General features: G+C 42.2%; 1 protein-coding gene across 3 annotated transcripts; it reads right to left on the minus strand.

Annotated features, from left to right (window-relative positions):
• Positions 1-537: 537 nt before the first annotated feature.
• On the minus strand, positions 538-12,758 carry LOC108434250 (trichoplein, keratin filament binding). 3 transcript variants are annotated; one of them, XM_037531340.1, is made up of 13 exons: positions 12,583-12,758; positions 11,592-11,851; positions 11,248-11,458; positions 10,753-10,809; positions 8,586-8,654; positions 7,808-7,981; positions 7,386-7,498; positions 7,199-7,265; positions 6,640-6,812; positions 5,777-5,858; positions 5,413-5,598; positions 4,516-4,659; positions 538-1,786 (listed from the first exon to the last, which is right to left on the minus strand). In XM_037531340.1, exons 2-13 carry the CDS (start codon positions 11,780-11,782, stop codon positions 1,754-1,756), a joined length of 1,500 nt encoding a protein of 499 aa, XP_037387237.1. In that variant the 5' UTR covers positions 11,783-11,851; positions 12,583-12,758; the 3' UTR covers positions 538-1,753. The 3 variants fall into 3 exon arrangements, with proteins under 3 accessions (XP_037387237.1, XP_037387236.1, XP_037387235.1); XM_037531339.1 differs by having other exon boundaries at positions 11,592-11,847; positions 12,397-12,758; XM_037531338.1 differs by having other exon boundaries at positions 12,397-12,758.
• Positions 12,759-13,238: the final 480 nt, after the last annotated feature.

The raw sequence follows: 13,238 nt of genomic DNA on the forward strand, positions 1-13,238 counted from the left end.
GTCCCCCGTTTATATGCCCTCATCCTGGTTCCCTTTTTAAAGGCCAATTCATAGTTTTTTAATAGAACGGGGTGTATTTTAGTTACGGTGCTAAGGAAAAACAATAAATAACAGCCATGACTTAAGGAATCCATCTTCCAATGGAAGCCTGTTTCCGCCTCTGGAAAACAAATATATCGCCATTCGGGAAGTCATAATAATGACAGAATTTCTCAGAATTTATTATTATTATTAAATAAATTGACCTTCATCTTATATTCATCATATTATATTCAACTATGACTAATGCGATCCTATCTTATAATTATGACCTAGCATGTCATTATTATGAGACACTAAGTCACTATTATTACATACTATACAGGCTTTTTTTCCCAAGTGGTGCAAAAATGGGCTTCCAGAGCTTCCCACATTGTGTTCAACACATCCTGTCCATGCACTGGACTTAATGTGAAGGTTCCACTGTGATAAAAATCAAGTTTGCCTTAAATTCTTGGCTTTAGTTAAGCATTATTGGCATTTTAGTCACAACCACCATTTTGGCAAAAGCATGTTTAATTATATATTTGGAACTACATACAAAATCATATAAATAAACAAACATACTATTTTAATTTATCTGAAAAAGCCCAAAGCCAGCAGAAATCTACAAAATCAGCAGCCTGCAATATGTTAGATTTAAAAACATAACACATCCCTATGAAACATCTCTATAAAAAGCTCATCAAGCAGCACCCGAGCTACGTCCGTGAAGCAGGTTCATTTGTTGTGCTAACTTTGTGACCAGTTTCGTTGAAATCTTTGCAAAAGTTTTGGTCAAACTACATGTTTTGTTGGCTTTGTAGGTGAAAATAAGTTAAGACATCCTACACATTTATGTTTTCCTACACGTTAAAATCAGCAAATGAAAAGAAATTGTGCATTAAAATTAGTACGACGTGCCCTATTTAAATGGAAATTTCGCTGTTTTTTAAAAATCTCAGCAGAGAATTAGTACTTAAGATGAAATGGTTGATTGTAGAGACTCTTTACAGTGGAGGTGATGGGAACCAGGGGTCGCCACGACTACAACACAGATACAGCCGTTTTATTCACCACCAGTGAACCTACACGGGTCTTCTCAGTTCTACATGTAATGCTGATGAAAGTAAATCGGTGACAAATCTGTAATTTGTCTTCTTTGGGCACTATTTTCCTCATAATATCCTGCATGTGTCCCTCCACCAGGAATATTGTTTTAAAAACATACTTATCAGGGCAAAATCTCCTCAGAACGGATGTAAAACAGACATCAAACTACAGCCTTTCTGTGAGGAGCTTTTAGAGGTGGACGTCTTATCACCACCATTGTGAACAGTTCTGACTGGAAGTTTCTCTAGAACAGAGCGTTTCACACCAAACCGCTCTGACAAAACCAGTAAAGCATGTAATTGGACCACACTTTCGCATATGACTGTAAAGTAGTCTTGTCCCAGGCCAGATTTTAGATCTGCGCTCCTACTTTGAGATACTTTCTGACGGACAGGCTGTGGTGTAGATCATCTAAACGCAATAATTATTAAACTTGTGTCCCAGTTCTAGTCCTGGTGTGTGCCTCCACTGAAATGACCTCTATTAAAAAGCCCTGTCTGGCCTCAGTCTGCTGTTAAAGCTGTGAAAACAGCAACCCAAGCAGTGTAGGGTGCTCAGGTCTGGGAAGCTCGGGGTTGAAAGACTGTAGTGTGGAGATCTGAGAGACGTCTGAGTGTGGTCGTCATGTCCAGGCTGAACGGGGTCTGCTGCGTATCTGCGATAAAGAGAAAACCTCAATCAAACACCATTTATCATCTCCAAACATCGTCTACAGCCTCGCCAATACGCTGCTTTATACCGATCTATATAAATATGTTAATATTTCAGCCACATTGATTTATATGAATAAAACACTGAATAATTTTACACTGAGAGGAACAAGCAGCTCTAATATGGGACGAAGGTCTATTTTTTTTATATGTTAACCTACTGCACACTTTAATCACAGCAACACAGGCTGAACTGGTGAGGTATTAAGCTAATCTGATCAAAAATACCAAAAACTGAGCTCCTGTGAGGCCTCGGGTCAAACGTTTCTCACACCACGGGCTCAAAAAGAAGGTCTGGCTCGATGTTTTGATCTCAAACGATCTCAAAAGATCTCAAAATCAACATTATGCTGATGAAGATACAATGACAATAGTAGATAATTCACTCCTCGGAAGACACGTCCCTCACCAAGTTCTGGCTGAGTTCTCTCTGAATTCGGGGGCCGATACACGACTCACATTACACAACGCTCTTCCACACAGCTTGTGCAATTACACGTTTCCACCAGAGAGGGCTCCAAATCCCCAAATCTTACATGGTGCAGCTTTAAATAATGCTCACATTTTTTTTCACACGAACCTTATATAGCTATGCAACTTAAATTTATCAGTCATCTGTAAAGCATACAGAGTTGCTTCCTTTATGAAAAGCACTCTATAAAATAAAACATGCTGCTTCTACTTCTGTTCCAAAATGCCATCGCATAATTATGCAATTACACTAAATAAACAGTCAAAATTTTTGTAATTTTAATTCATATCATTTAAATAGAAATTTGATTCATATTATTTAATACAGGCAACAACATTTTCCTGAGTGTAAAATGGTAGTTTAAAGAGCAAATGATCTTTTATATTAAAACTATATTAAAAAATTATATTAAAAAAAAAAAATACTGGAAATGTGCTCATGTGTTTCAATTCAATAAAACTCCTCAAAAATATTGTCTATTGTTCAATTTGGCTGAGAAGAAATCAGAATCATCCATAGAAAATATGATTAGCACATAACTATTACTATTATTATTATTATCATTTATTCGAATTTCACATATATCAACTACTTTTATCTATAATAATAATATTTAGCTGTAAAATAGATTATTTAGAATCATTCCTTCAGTTCCTATTTACTGATCTACACAGTCTGAAAGGAATCTACAGCATTCAGGTGTCACTAAATCTAATAACTATTGGTTCTATAATGAACTACATTACTATTAGCAAGCACTGTATGCAATGAAGCTCCACTTATAAACCTATTTACTACCATAAATACTCCTGCGAGTACTTGCTTTGGGACAGTCCAGTACAACAGAACCAGGAGCCAAACTCTGAGAGTGAGGAACAGACCCTTAATGGTTAAAACAAGCCCACACAAACTAAATAACAGAACGGCTGTCAAATGGTTTCTATTTCATTTATAGTCTTTTTCATATTAACACATATAAATGATTATTTTAAATGACTGTTGTTTTGAACCGTCCCATTTCAATCACCTACTACACTTGAATTGAAGCAGCTTGCGCCAAGCGAGCTTTACAGAAACAAGCCTGCTGTGCATCTCACCAGCCTACTCACTTCGGACTCAGCCTTCTTACATTGATTTGAATGGAAGTGTAAAATTTACGTTGAAAGCCTCAGCGCCATCTCTTGGTTCCCTTTAAGGACTGCGGTTTGGGGCAGGAATCACAGGTGCAGCAGCAAAGGCAGAGCAAAATGTTTCATTGTGTCAAGACACGACATGCAGACCGATGACAAGTGAAAGAATAAAAATAAATAAAAATAAATCAATAAAAAAAAACAACCTAAAGTATGTACTATTTTCCAGGGGTGGACAGTAACGAAGTACTCAAGTCGTTTTTTCATGTGTCTGTACTTTACTGAAGTTTTTCCATTTTGAGTGACTTTTAGAGTTCAACATAAATGATGAACTAACCTAACTTTGTGTAAATAGAGCTCAATATAGAAATATGTCCACATATGCAGTCGAGACTGACGCGGCTTTTTTCTGAATTTCTACAAACACCATTTCATTTTATAGTAAATGAGTTTGGGCTGGTTTATGTTTATGAACAGACGCCTACAGATCAACATAGTAAAGGAGCTCATCTGTGATCCTGAGTTTAAAGCCAGTTTTTATTCAACTTAAACTTGGAACTAAGTTGTAAATAAATCTGAAACTGAAACTTTGCTTGTGTGTAAAAAGTGATTTCAGAGCCACTCGGTTCTCCCTGATGGAAACTGTTTACCTTCAGTGTTTTGTGCTTCTGATCATTTTAATAGACGTCAGCGTCACTAATTAATGACGTTCTATTAAAAGACTGGTTTACCAAGAGAGACGCTGGAGGACTTTCACCTGAAATGAGTTCATGAAGCCAGTCTGGTTATAAAAATGATAACAGGACCAGATCAGAGCCAGAATTACTCTTTTAGTACTTTTACTTTATACTTAAGTACATTTGAAGGGAAATACTTTAGCACTTTTACTCAAGTGGAGGTCTAAAGGGAGGAACTTCTACTTTTACTCGAGTGATATTTTACCTTGGGGGTCTCTACTTTAACTCAAGCACATGATTTGTTTACTTCGTTATGGGGGGACTGGGTTACTTTCAGGTCCAGTGAACCACCGAAGAGTTCCTCATCCTAATTTCGGTGAACAGGCTTTGCTTACCCTTTCCTCGTAGCCCTGGTCCATCATTCTCCGAGTCTCCAGGCGAAGCTCTTCCTCCTGATGCCTTAGCGCCTCCCTTCGCCCCGCCTCCTCACGCTCCAGCTTCTGTTGCTCCTCCCACTGCTCCCTGCGCCTCCTCTCCACCTGATGGACAGAAAGGACATAAACTTTTGGAACCAACTTTAGTGCTAAATATTGTTACGTATTAAAAGCCAACAAGTGTAAATCATCATGATACAAGGGTCAGTATTTGATTTTTAACTACAACTATCATAATTCGATTATGATGATTAATGGCGCAACTGTTTAAGTGTCAGTCTTTTCATCGTGCAACTACAACCTCGATCACTGGCAATGCCACAGCCATCCGTAAGTCAAGACAGCATAACTGGATTCACTCTCTCTGGGAGGATAGGACGGTCCTCCCTCCCCCCGTCCCTCAGCACGAACTCACATTTACATTTATGGAATTTGCCAGACGCTCTTATCCAGAGCGATTTACAGTTTAATCATTTTCCACAGGTAGGCGAAGGTGGTGTTAGGAGTCTTGCCCAAGGACTCTTATTGGTGTAGTGTAGGGTGTTTACCCAGGCAGGGACTGAACCCCAGTCTACAGTGTAGAAGGCAGAGGTGTTACCCACTACACCAACCAACCACGATGCTGGCAAACATAGACATCTGCTAGCTGATGTAACAAAATTAGCTGTTAGCGTTCTTCTCCAAGCATGTTAAGCTATCCAAAGATGTTGAGTAACAGCGGTGCTCTGTGCTAGCCTTCACCTTCTCTGTGCTTGGTAGCATGTGTGATAGCAGGAGTCCCAGCTAGCGGGTGAAGCCGGACACGGCTAAACTGGGGAGAAATCTGTAAACGATAGCGCCAATTTCCAAAAATGCTACCTGTGCGTTGATGTCCTGCACGCGCGCCGTGCGGAGCTGCACCTGCTCCTCTCTCTCCTGCCTCTGCTCCTCCTCCTGCTCCTCCAGCATCCTCTGGAGCTCCGCCCTCCTCCGCTCAGACTCCTCCAGCTCCCTCCGCTTCTCCTGCATTCGCTCTTCCAGCTGCTGCTGACGCACCCACAATACCTGCAACACACACACAGTGATATACTGAACAGGGAGATTTCCATATCGCCCCCTACACCTCCTGTAGTGCATTACAGTCTGTCAGAGTGACTTATGGATCATATAAGCATCACAGAGCCTGCAGCCCCATTCGGTTCCCATGTTCACCTGCACATAAAGAATGGAATGCAGAGTTTACCTCCTGCATGAGTCTCTCTCTGGCTCTCTTCTCCTTCTCCCACTCAGCTTCTCTCTTATCCCACACTCTCTGGGCCTCCTCACTGAGAACACACACCAACATGAGGTTCATTTCACTCTCTCACTCTGAGTGGCAACAAGCTCAGCTCTGACAGATGAACTTTAAGACACTCCTTATGCAAAACCCTTAATAAGAGAGGAGCAACATGCAATCACATCAAAGTCTATTTGTGATTGTTTTTTCCTCCAGTTTTCAGTCACAAAAAGGACACAACAGCGTGAATTCTGAGGGATACATTTACATTTACCTTTACGGCATTTTGCAGCCGCTCTTATCCAGAGCGACTTACAGTTTGATCATTTTACACAGGTAGGCCAAGGTGGTGTTAGGAGTCTTGCCCAAGGACCCTTATTGGTATAGTGGAGGGTGCTTACCCTGGTCGGGGAACCCGAGTTGAACCCCAGTCTACAGCGTAGAAGGCAGAGGTGTTAACCACTACACTGGCCAACCACCACTACAGCACTGCACTATAGATTCCGTGTTAACATGACAGATAACAAATCAAACAGTAATGAAAATTCTTGATAGCCTCCTATAAGGCTACTATAAAATCTGACATGTCCTTGTTAATCACTTACATTCAGGCTAATGGGGGAAATGTGATGTGTGAATAACAGTTTAATCTGCTGAGATGGACCAATGCCAAGTTGGCGATTTGGTAAAACTGGAGGTGTCCAAGTTTATCACTCGGATTTATGACTCAGTGAGAGCTCCCTGTAGTAAGTTCACGACATTCAGGAGTTTATAAGGAGCGTCCAAACACATCATTAGTCGCAGGATGTTTCGCCTCCTGATCATCTCACCGGTGCAGCAGGTCGAACTCGGCCTCTCTCTCCCTCTCCAGCTGCAGCTGCTCTTCCAGAACTTTCTTCATCCAGGCGGCGTCGGCCACGGCTCTCTCCCTCCGCGCGCTCACCAGCCTCTGCTCCTCATCCTCCCCCTCCAGCAGAGCCTCCAGGATCCTCCGGTCTGCCTCCTGGTGGACATAAGAGCCAGTGCAGTCAGTCAGGTGATTCACAGGGTATAATAGATAATTAGAGGAGATGAGGTCAGATAGGGCACTTAAAGTTAGTTAATAAGTACTTGAAGTCATGGAAAACTGAACTTTTGTGGATGATTTTTTGAGAACAACCATCAGACATAACTGCTCACTGCTTTTATTTATGTGTTATAAGTGCTTATTAATAGCTATTAAGGTGTTTATAACCCAATTGATATTTATGGTGCCGTAGCTGTCTCTGCTGCCGTCTTTGTTTTAAGTCTTTAAATAAAACATAAACACTGAGGCGGTTCAGAGGCACTCAGACTGAAAGCCCAGAGGTTAAAGGTCCAGTTTGTTCTTGTCCACTCTTAGTAACCCACCAGCTCCTCCTGGACCTCTTGCGCTCGTCTCTTCAGCTGCGCCCGGTACTGACGGCTCAGGAAGCGCCTGCAGGTGACAAACAGAGAAGCTCACGTTCACTTAGCCCTGTATGACCTTCCAACTTATGAAAGGAGCTCATCTGAGGAGTTCTTAGGAATTCCGACTCAGACCCTCCCTAACTCTCACCCGAATTCGGCCTTTTTCCGGCTCTCCTCCGCTCTCCTCCTCTCATCTTCCAGCTGCTCCACCTCCCAGCGCTGAGACAGCAGAGCCTCCTCCTCTTTCTGCAGCCTCTGACTCTGAAACACACGTACACACACTTTACAGCGGTAAACACACATACATGCATCACTAATACACAATACTGAAAATACTGAATAATTTACAGTACTTATGAAACTCACAGGCCCTGACACTATAATTTCATATTAATTCATTGTTCTTACCAGGAAACAAGACCTACAATTCATGAGTAAATAATAAGCCTGGAATGAAAGGAGTCTAGGTTTAAGACGAGTCTCATAGTCTCTTAGTTTAAACCTTTATACTATGCTATGCTGTTCAATCCCTGCTACTCCATGGATCTCTGGCTCCAGAACGTTCCTCACCTCCTCCTCCCTCAGCCGTAACTCCTCCATCTGTCTCCGGAGCTGCTCCGCCATCTCCCTCTCCTCCTCTTTCCTCCTCTCCTCCGCCTCCCTCATCCTCTCCAGCGCCTCCCGCCTGCTCCTCTCGTACTCGTTCTCGAAGCGCCGCTGCTCCTCAGCGTCCAGCTCTTCCACCTCAGCGTGAAAAGGGACAGTTCAGCAACATTCACACCACAACACTTACAGAAAGGTTCTGACCATAAGTGTTAACCATCTATACTCGGGTGAAACCCCAAATTTTATGATATTTATTTGAGGTATTTTTCATTAAATTATGTTTTGTTCTTCAATTAGCAGCAAACTTGAATAGTTACTACTACAGTACACTAGGTGGCGCTGTGTGCCCCCAACAGTTAGGGAACTTAGCTACTGTATTTAAGCAGTGAAACTATGGACTTTTAAAAAAATGTCCTTCAAAAGAGACTTTTATTTTACAATTTGCATTGACACTTCATACCTAACTGATAACAAATAATGCTCAAAGTCACACCTACTAGGTTTTGGTTTGGCATTAATAAACATAAAGAAACATTTTAAATGATAGAAACTTGTTATATTGTAACATATTGTGTTATATATAATAAAATATTGTGTTATGATTTTTGGCCTTAATAAGTATATAAATACTGAAAGCACCCTGACTGTCCTCATATGATCATTGTAGAAAACTCCACATTAAAAGTCTTTTTCTTGATAGTCACACTGTACTAACACTAATGAATGGTTCAAAAGTGAGTACCTGTCTTTTCTGCTGCTTCTGCACCTCCCACTGGCTCACCACGTGATCCTTATGCAGCTCAGACTCCACCTGTGGACAGAAGAACACTTCCCAGCTCAGGATTACAGCTCAGTCTTGTTGTGTCTTCTGATCTTCTGATCAAGGTAAATCTTCAGAAAGGCTTCCACTGCTTCTCGTTCATAATCTGCTCACTTATCATCAAGCTGTGGCATCACGCCTCATATGACACACGCTTATAGTCACGCTATAGCATCACGCTTCTTATGACACGCTTATAGTCACGCTATAGCATCACGCTTCTTATGACACACGCTTATAGTCACGCTATAGCATCACGCCTCTTATGATACACGCTTATAGTCACGCTATAGCATCACGCTTCTTATGACACGCTTATAGTCACGCTATAGCATCACGCTTCTTATGACACACGCTTATAGTCACGCTATAGCATCACGCTTTTTATGACACACGCTTATAGTCACGCTATAGCATCACGCCTCATATGACACACGCTTATAGTCACGCTATAGCATCACGCTTCTTATGACACGCTTATAGTCACGCTATAGCATCACGCTTCTTATGACACACACTTATAGTCACGCTATAACATCACGCTTCTTATGACACACGCTTATAGTCACGCTATAGCATCACGCTTCTTATGACACACGCTTATAGTCACGCTATAGCATCACGCTTCTTATGACACACGTTTATAGTCACGCTATAGCATCACGCTTCTTATGACACATGCTTATAGTCATGCTATAGCATCACGCTTCTTATGACACACGCTTTTAGTCACGCTATAGCATCACGCTTCTTATGACACATGCTTATAGTCACGCTATAGCATCACGCCTCTTATGACACACGCTTATAGTCACGCTATAGCATCACGCTTCTTATGACACACGCTTATAGTCACGCTATAGCATCACGCCTCTTATGATACACGCTTATAGTCACGCTATAGCATCACGCCTCTTATGATACACGCTTATAGTCACGCTATAGCATCAAGCTTCTTATGACACACGCTTATAGTCACGCTATAGCATCACGCTTCTTATGACACACGCTTATAGTCACGCTATAGCATCACGCTTCTTATGACACACGCTTTTAGTCACGCTATAGCATCACGCTTCTTATGACACACGCTTATAGTCACGCTATAGCATCACGCCTCTTATGACACACGCTTATAGTCACGCTATAGCATCACGCTTCTTATGACACACGCTTATAGTCACGCTATAGCATCACGCTTCTTATGACACACGCTTAGCCATGCTATAGCATCACGCTTCTTATGACACACGCTTATAGTCACGCTATAGCATCACGCTTCTTATGACACACGCTTATAGTCACGCTATAGCATCACGCTTCTTATGACACACGCTTATAGTCACGCTATAGCATCACGCTTCTTATGACACACGCTTTTAGTCACGCTATAGCATCACGCTTCTTATGACACACGCTTATAGTCACGCTATAGCATCACGCCTCTTATGACACACGCTTATAGTCACGCTATAGCATCATGCCTCTTATGACACACACTTATAGTCATGCTATAACATCACGCTTCTTATGACACACGCTTTTAGTCACGCTATAGCATCACGCTTCTTATGACACACGCTTATAGTCACGCTATAGCATCACGCCTCTTATGACACACGCTTATAGTCACGTTATAGCATCACGCCTCTTATGACACACGCTTATAGTCATGCTATAGCATCACGCTTCTTATGACACACACTTATAGTCATGCTATAACATCACGCTTCTTATGACACACACTTTTAGTCACGCTATAGCATCACGCTTCTTATGACACGCTTATAGTCACGCTATAGCATCACGCCTCTTATGACACACGCTTATAGTCACGCTATAGCATCACGCCTCTTATGACACACGCTTATAGTCATGCTATAACATCACGCCTCTTATGACACACGCTTATAGTCATGCTATAGCATCACGCTTCTTATGATGCACACTTATCACATTATGACATCAAACTTACTATAACTCACACTTATTATCACATTATGGCATTACGCTTCTTATGACGCACACTCATAATCATGACATCATGACATAGACTTTTATGACTTTTCATAGGTTTTCTGTGCCTCACCTTACGCAGTTCTGGATTGTTCGTCTTCCAATGTTCCTTCAGGAGCTCCTGTGCAACCTGTAGGGTCAAAAGAACAAGAACAAAAGTTAACCGCACATCGGTACTGGAAGTCCAGGTTGTGCACAAGGTGTGTTAATGTTCATTTAGCAATAACAAACACGAAACACGTACAGTGTTACTTTCTGTTTTGTTCAACAGCCACAGACATGACGCTCTTTTTGTTTCTCATGGTGAAATGGATAAAAGCGTATTGGATAATATGGAATGGGCGTGGTGAATCAATCATACATCAAACATATTTGCATTCCCTTTTTTACATGAGAACTAACAGATGTGAAAATACTCGTGTTCCAGTGCGTATTCCCACTGTTTACTGCCAGCATCATCCCTACAGTTTAACTGTAACGGGCAGAGTTTGTTCAATTTATGGTCATATTAAATTAGAATGGACTGATATCAGACAACTATAGGTCTCTAAAATCACGTCGGCCGCACCTTCTTCCTGCGCTCCTCTCTGGCCGATCGCAGCTCCTCCGTCCTCTCCAGCTGCTGCCTGGACGTGGCTCTCCTGTCCGGCACGCTGGCCCTCAGCTCAGCCTCCAGCTGGTCCCTCTCTTCCTGCAGCATCTTCCTCAGCCGCTCCCTTCGCTCCTCCAGACTCCGCTTCTTCTCCTCCTTCACCTGCGCGCGGTGGAACGCAGACATGCTGGAGATGGGAGAGAAGACAAAGAGTCAAACGTCAGACACCAAACATGTCCACACCGATCCACCACGTCTGTGCTAAGGGGGGAAATACTGCGAGAGGCTGATTCAGTGCTGAAGTAAAAGAGATCTCCTACCTCTGCTGGTAGGACTCTCTGGAGCTCCAGTGCGCCTGTTTGCTGCTGCGGACGCTCTGCTCTTTAAAATACTGCGAGTTGAGCTCCCACTGCTGCCTCCAGCGCGCCTCCTGCTCTCGCTGGCGCACCATCTGACGCTCCAGCGCTCGCATCCGGCTCGGCCAGTGAGCCGAGAGTGTCGGCAAAGCCATCGCTCTGCTGGGGTGGACGGGACGGAGAGTCCGGTGGTTCGAAACTCAGGTCCTGGAGAGAAAATCTGCCTGAGGGTGGGAGACATAACAAAAATGATCCAGCTGAATGAGCTGGAGTGAAACAAAACACACCAGCAACAAAAAATTCTGAAATAATATAATGTATGAACATAGAAACAGCCCATAAACTTAGATACACTATGCAGAAAACAGAAAGTAGAAATAAACCTATACATTAGGTAAATACAAGAGAAATAAAATAAAAGTATTTATCTATTTGCATATTTACATTGCATATGAGACAGACTGCTGTATTTACATTAAACCACAGCCATCAATTTATTCATATATACTTCATTTCTTTCTTTGCATTTTTCTGTTGCAGTTTGAACATTTGTTGTAAGTTAGTTGTTAAATAATTAAGTAACGTTATGTCTTTAATCATATAACGTAATGTAAGCTGCACTCTGGGCTGCTGCTCGCTAAGCTAACTAGCTAGATTTCCTCCTCTAGACTGTGAAATACACGAAACATGTTTTTATTATTATTATTGTTATTATTAGTGTTGTTATAAAGCATATATTACACCTGTCTTTAATTTGTTAGCTACTGACCTCTGGTCGCTCGACGAAGCTGAAGTTCTTACTCGAATTGTCCGTTCCACCTTAACTCCGCTGTACACAGCTAACGCACGGCGTTCACGCACTGAGTCGGACTGCGACGCATTTAAGGTGGACCGGAAGATTCGCGTGAGAGGCGGGATTTTCGCCTGTGACCAGAACCGGTACCGCCTGACTCACCGAGCCGAACCCGCCCTCGGGTGAAAGACTGGACCGCTCCCCGGTCTTTAGCTGGCGGGTTTAACGGGTAAAGTCTAAAGCCCGAAGTTGAAGGTGTGGCGCTGCGTTAGCCGGTTAGCATTAGCACTAACCGCCCGACCCAAACAGCCGCGGCTCTCCTGGATACCTTCCGATATCCTGGATACGCCACGGCGCGTCAGGAGGGTCAAACCGCCCCGGATCCGCGTTGTCATTTAGTTTCCCGTCGCGCGGCCGCTTTAAAGCAGAATTACAGCTTTTTTAGAAACATTGATGAGCGGCTTTACATATTAAATCCACTAAGTGACGTTTTGCCCCGGGCATGTTAAACATTAGCATGACTACATTTCTGCTGTGCAAAAGACAAACATAAACAAGCAGAGCTTTTAACCATAATTACATACATTTACTCAGTTAAACAACAGGACTCTTTCATTTATTTAATAAAGGACAACAAGAAGATCAAAAAATAAAAATTTGGCTATAAAGGCTTTACTGAGTAGTGTAAAACAAAACTAATTTATCTACAAAGCTTTACAAAGTAACGTAAGACCAAATAAGTTTGATTATAACGACTTTACAAAGTAATGTAAGACTAAAAAAGTTTTGTTATAAATGCTTTACTAAGTAACGTAAGA

Source organism: Pygocentrus nattereri, chromosome 20 (genome assembly GCF_015220715.1).
Source record: "Pygocentrus nattereri isolate fPygNat1 chromosome 20, fPygNat1.pri, whole genome shotgun sequence".
NCBI lineage: Eukaryota > Metazoa > Chordata > Actinopteri > Characiformes > Serrasalmidae > Pygocentrus > Pygocentrus nattereri.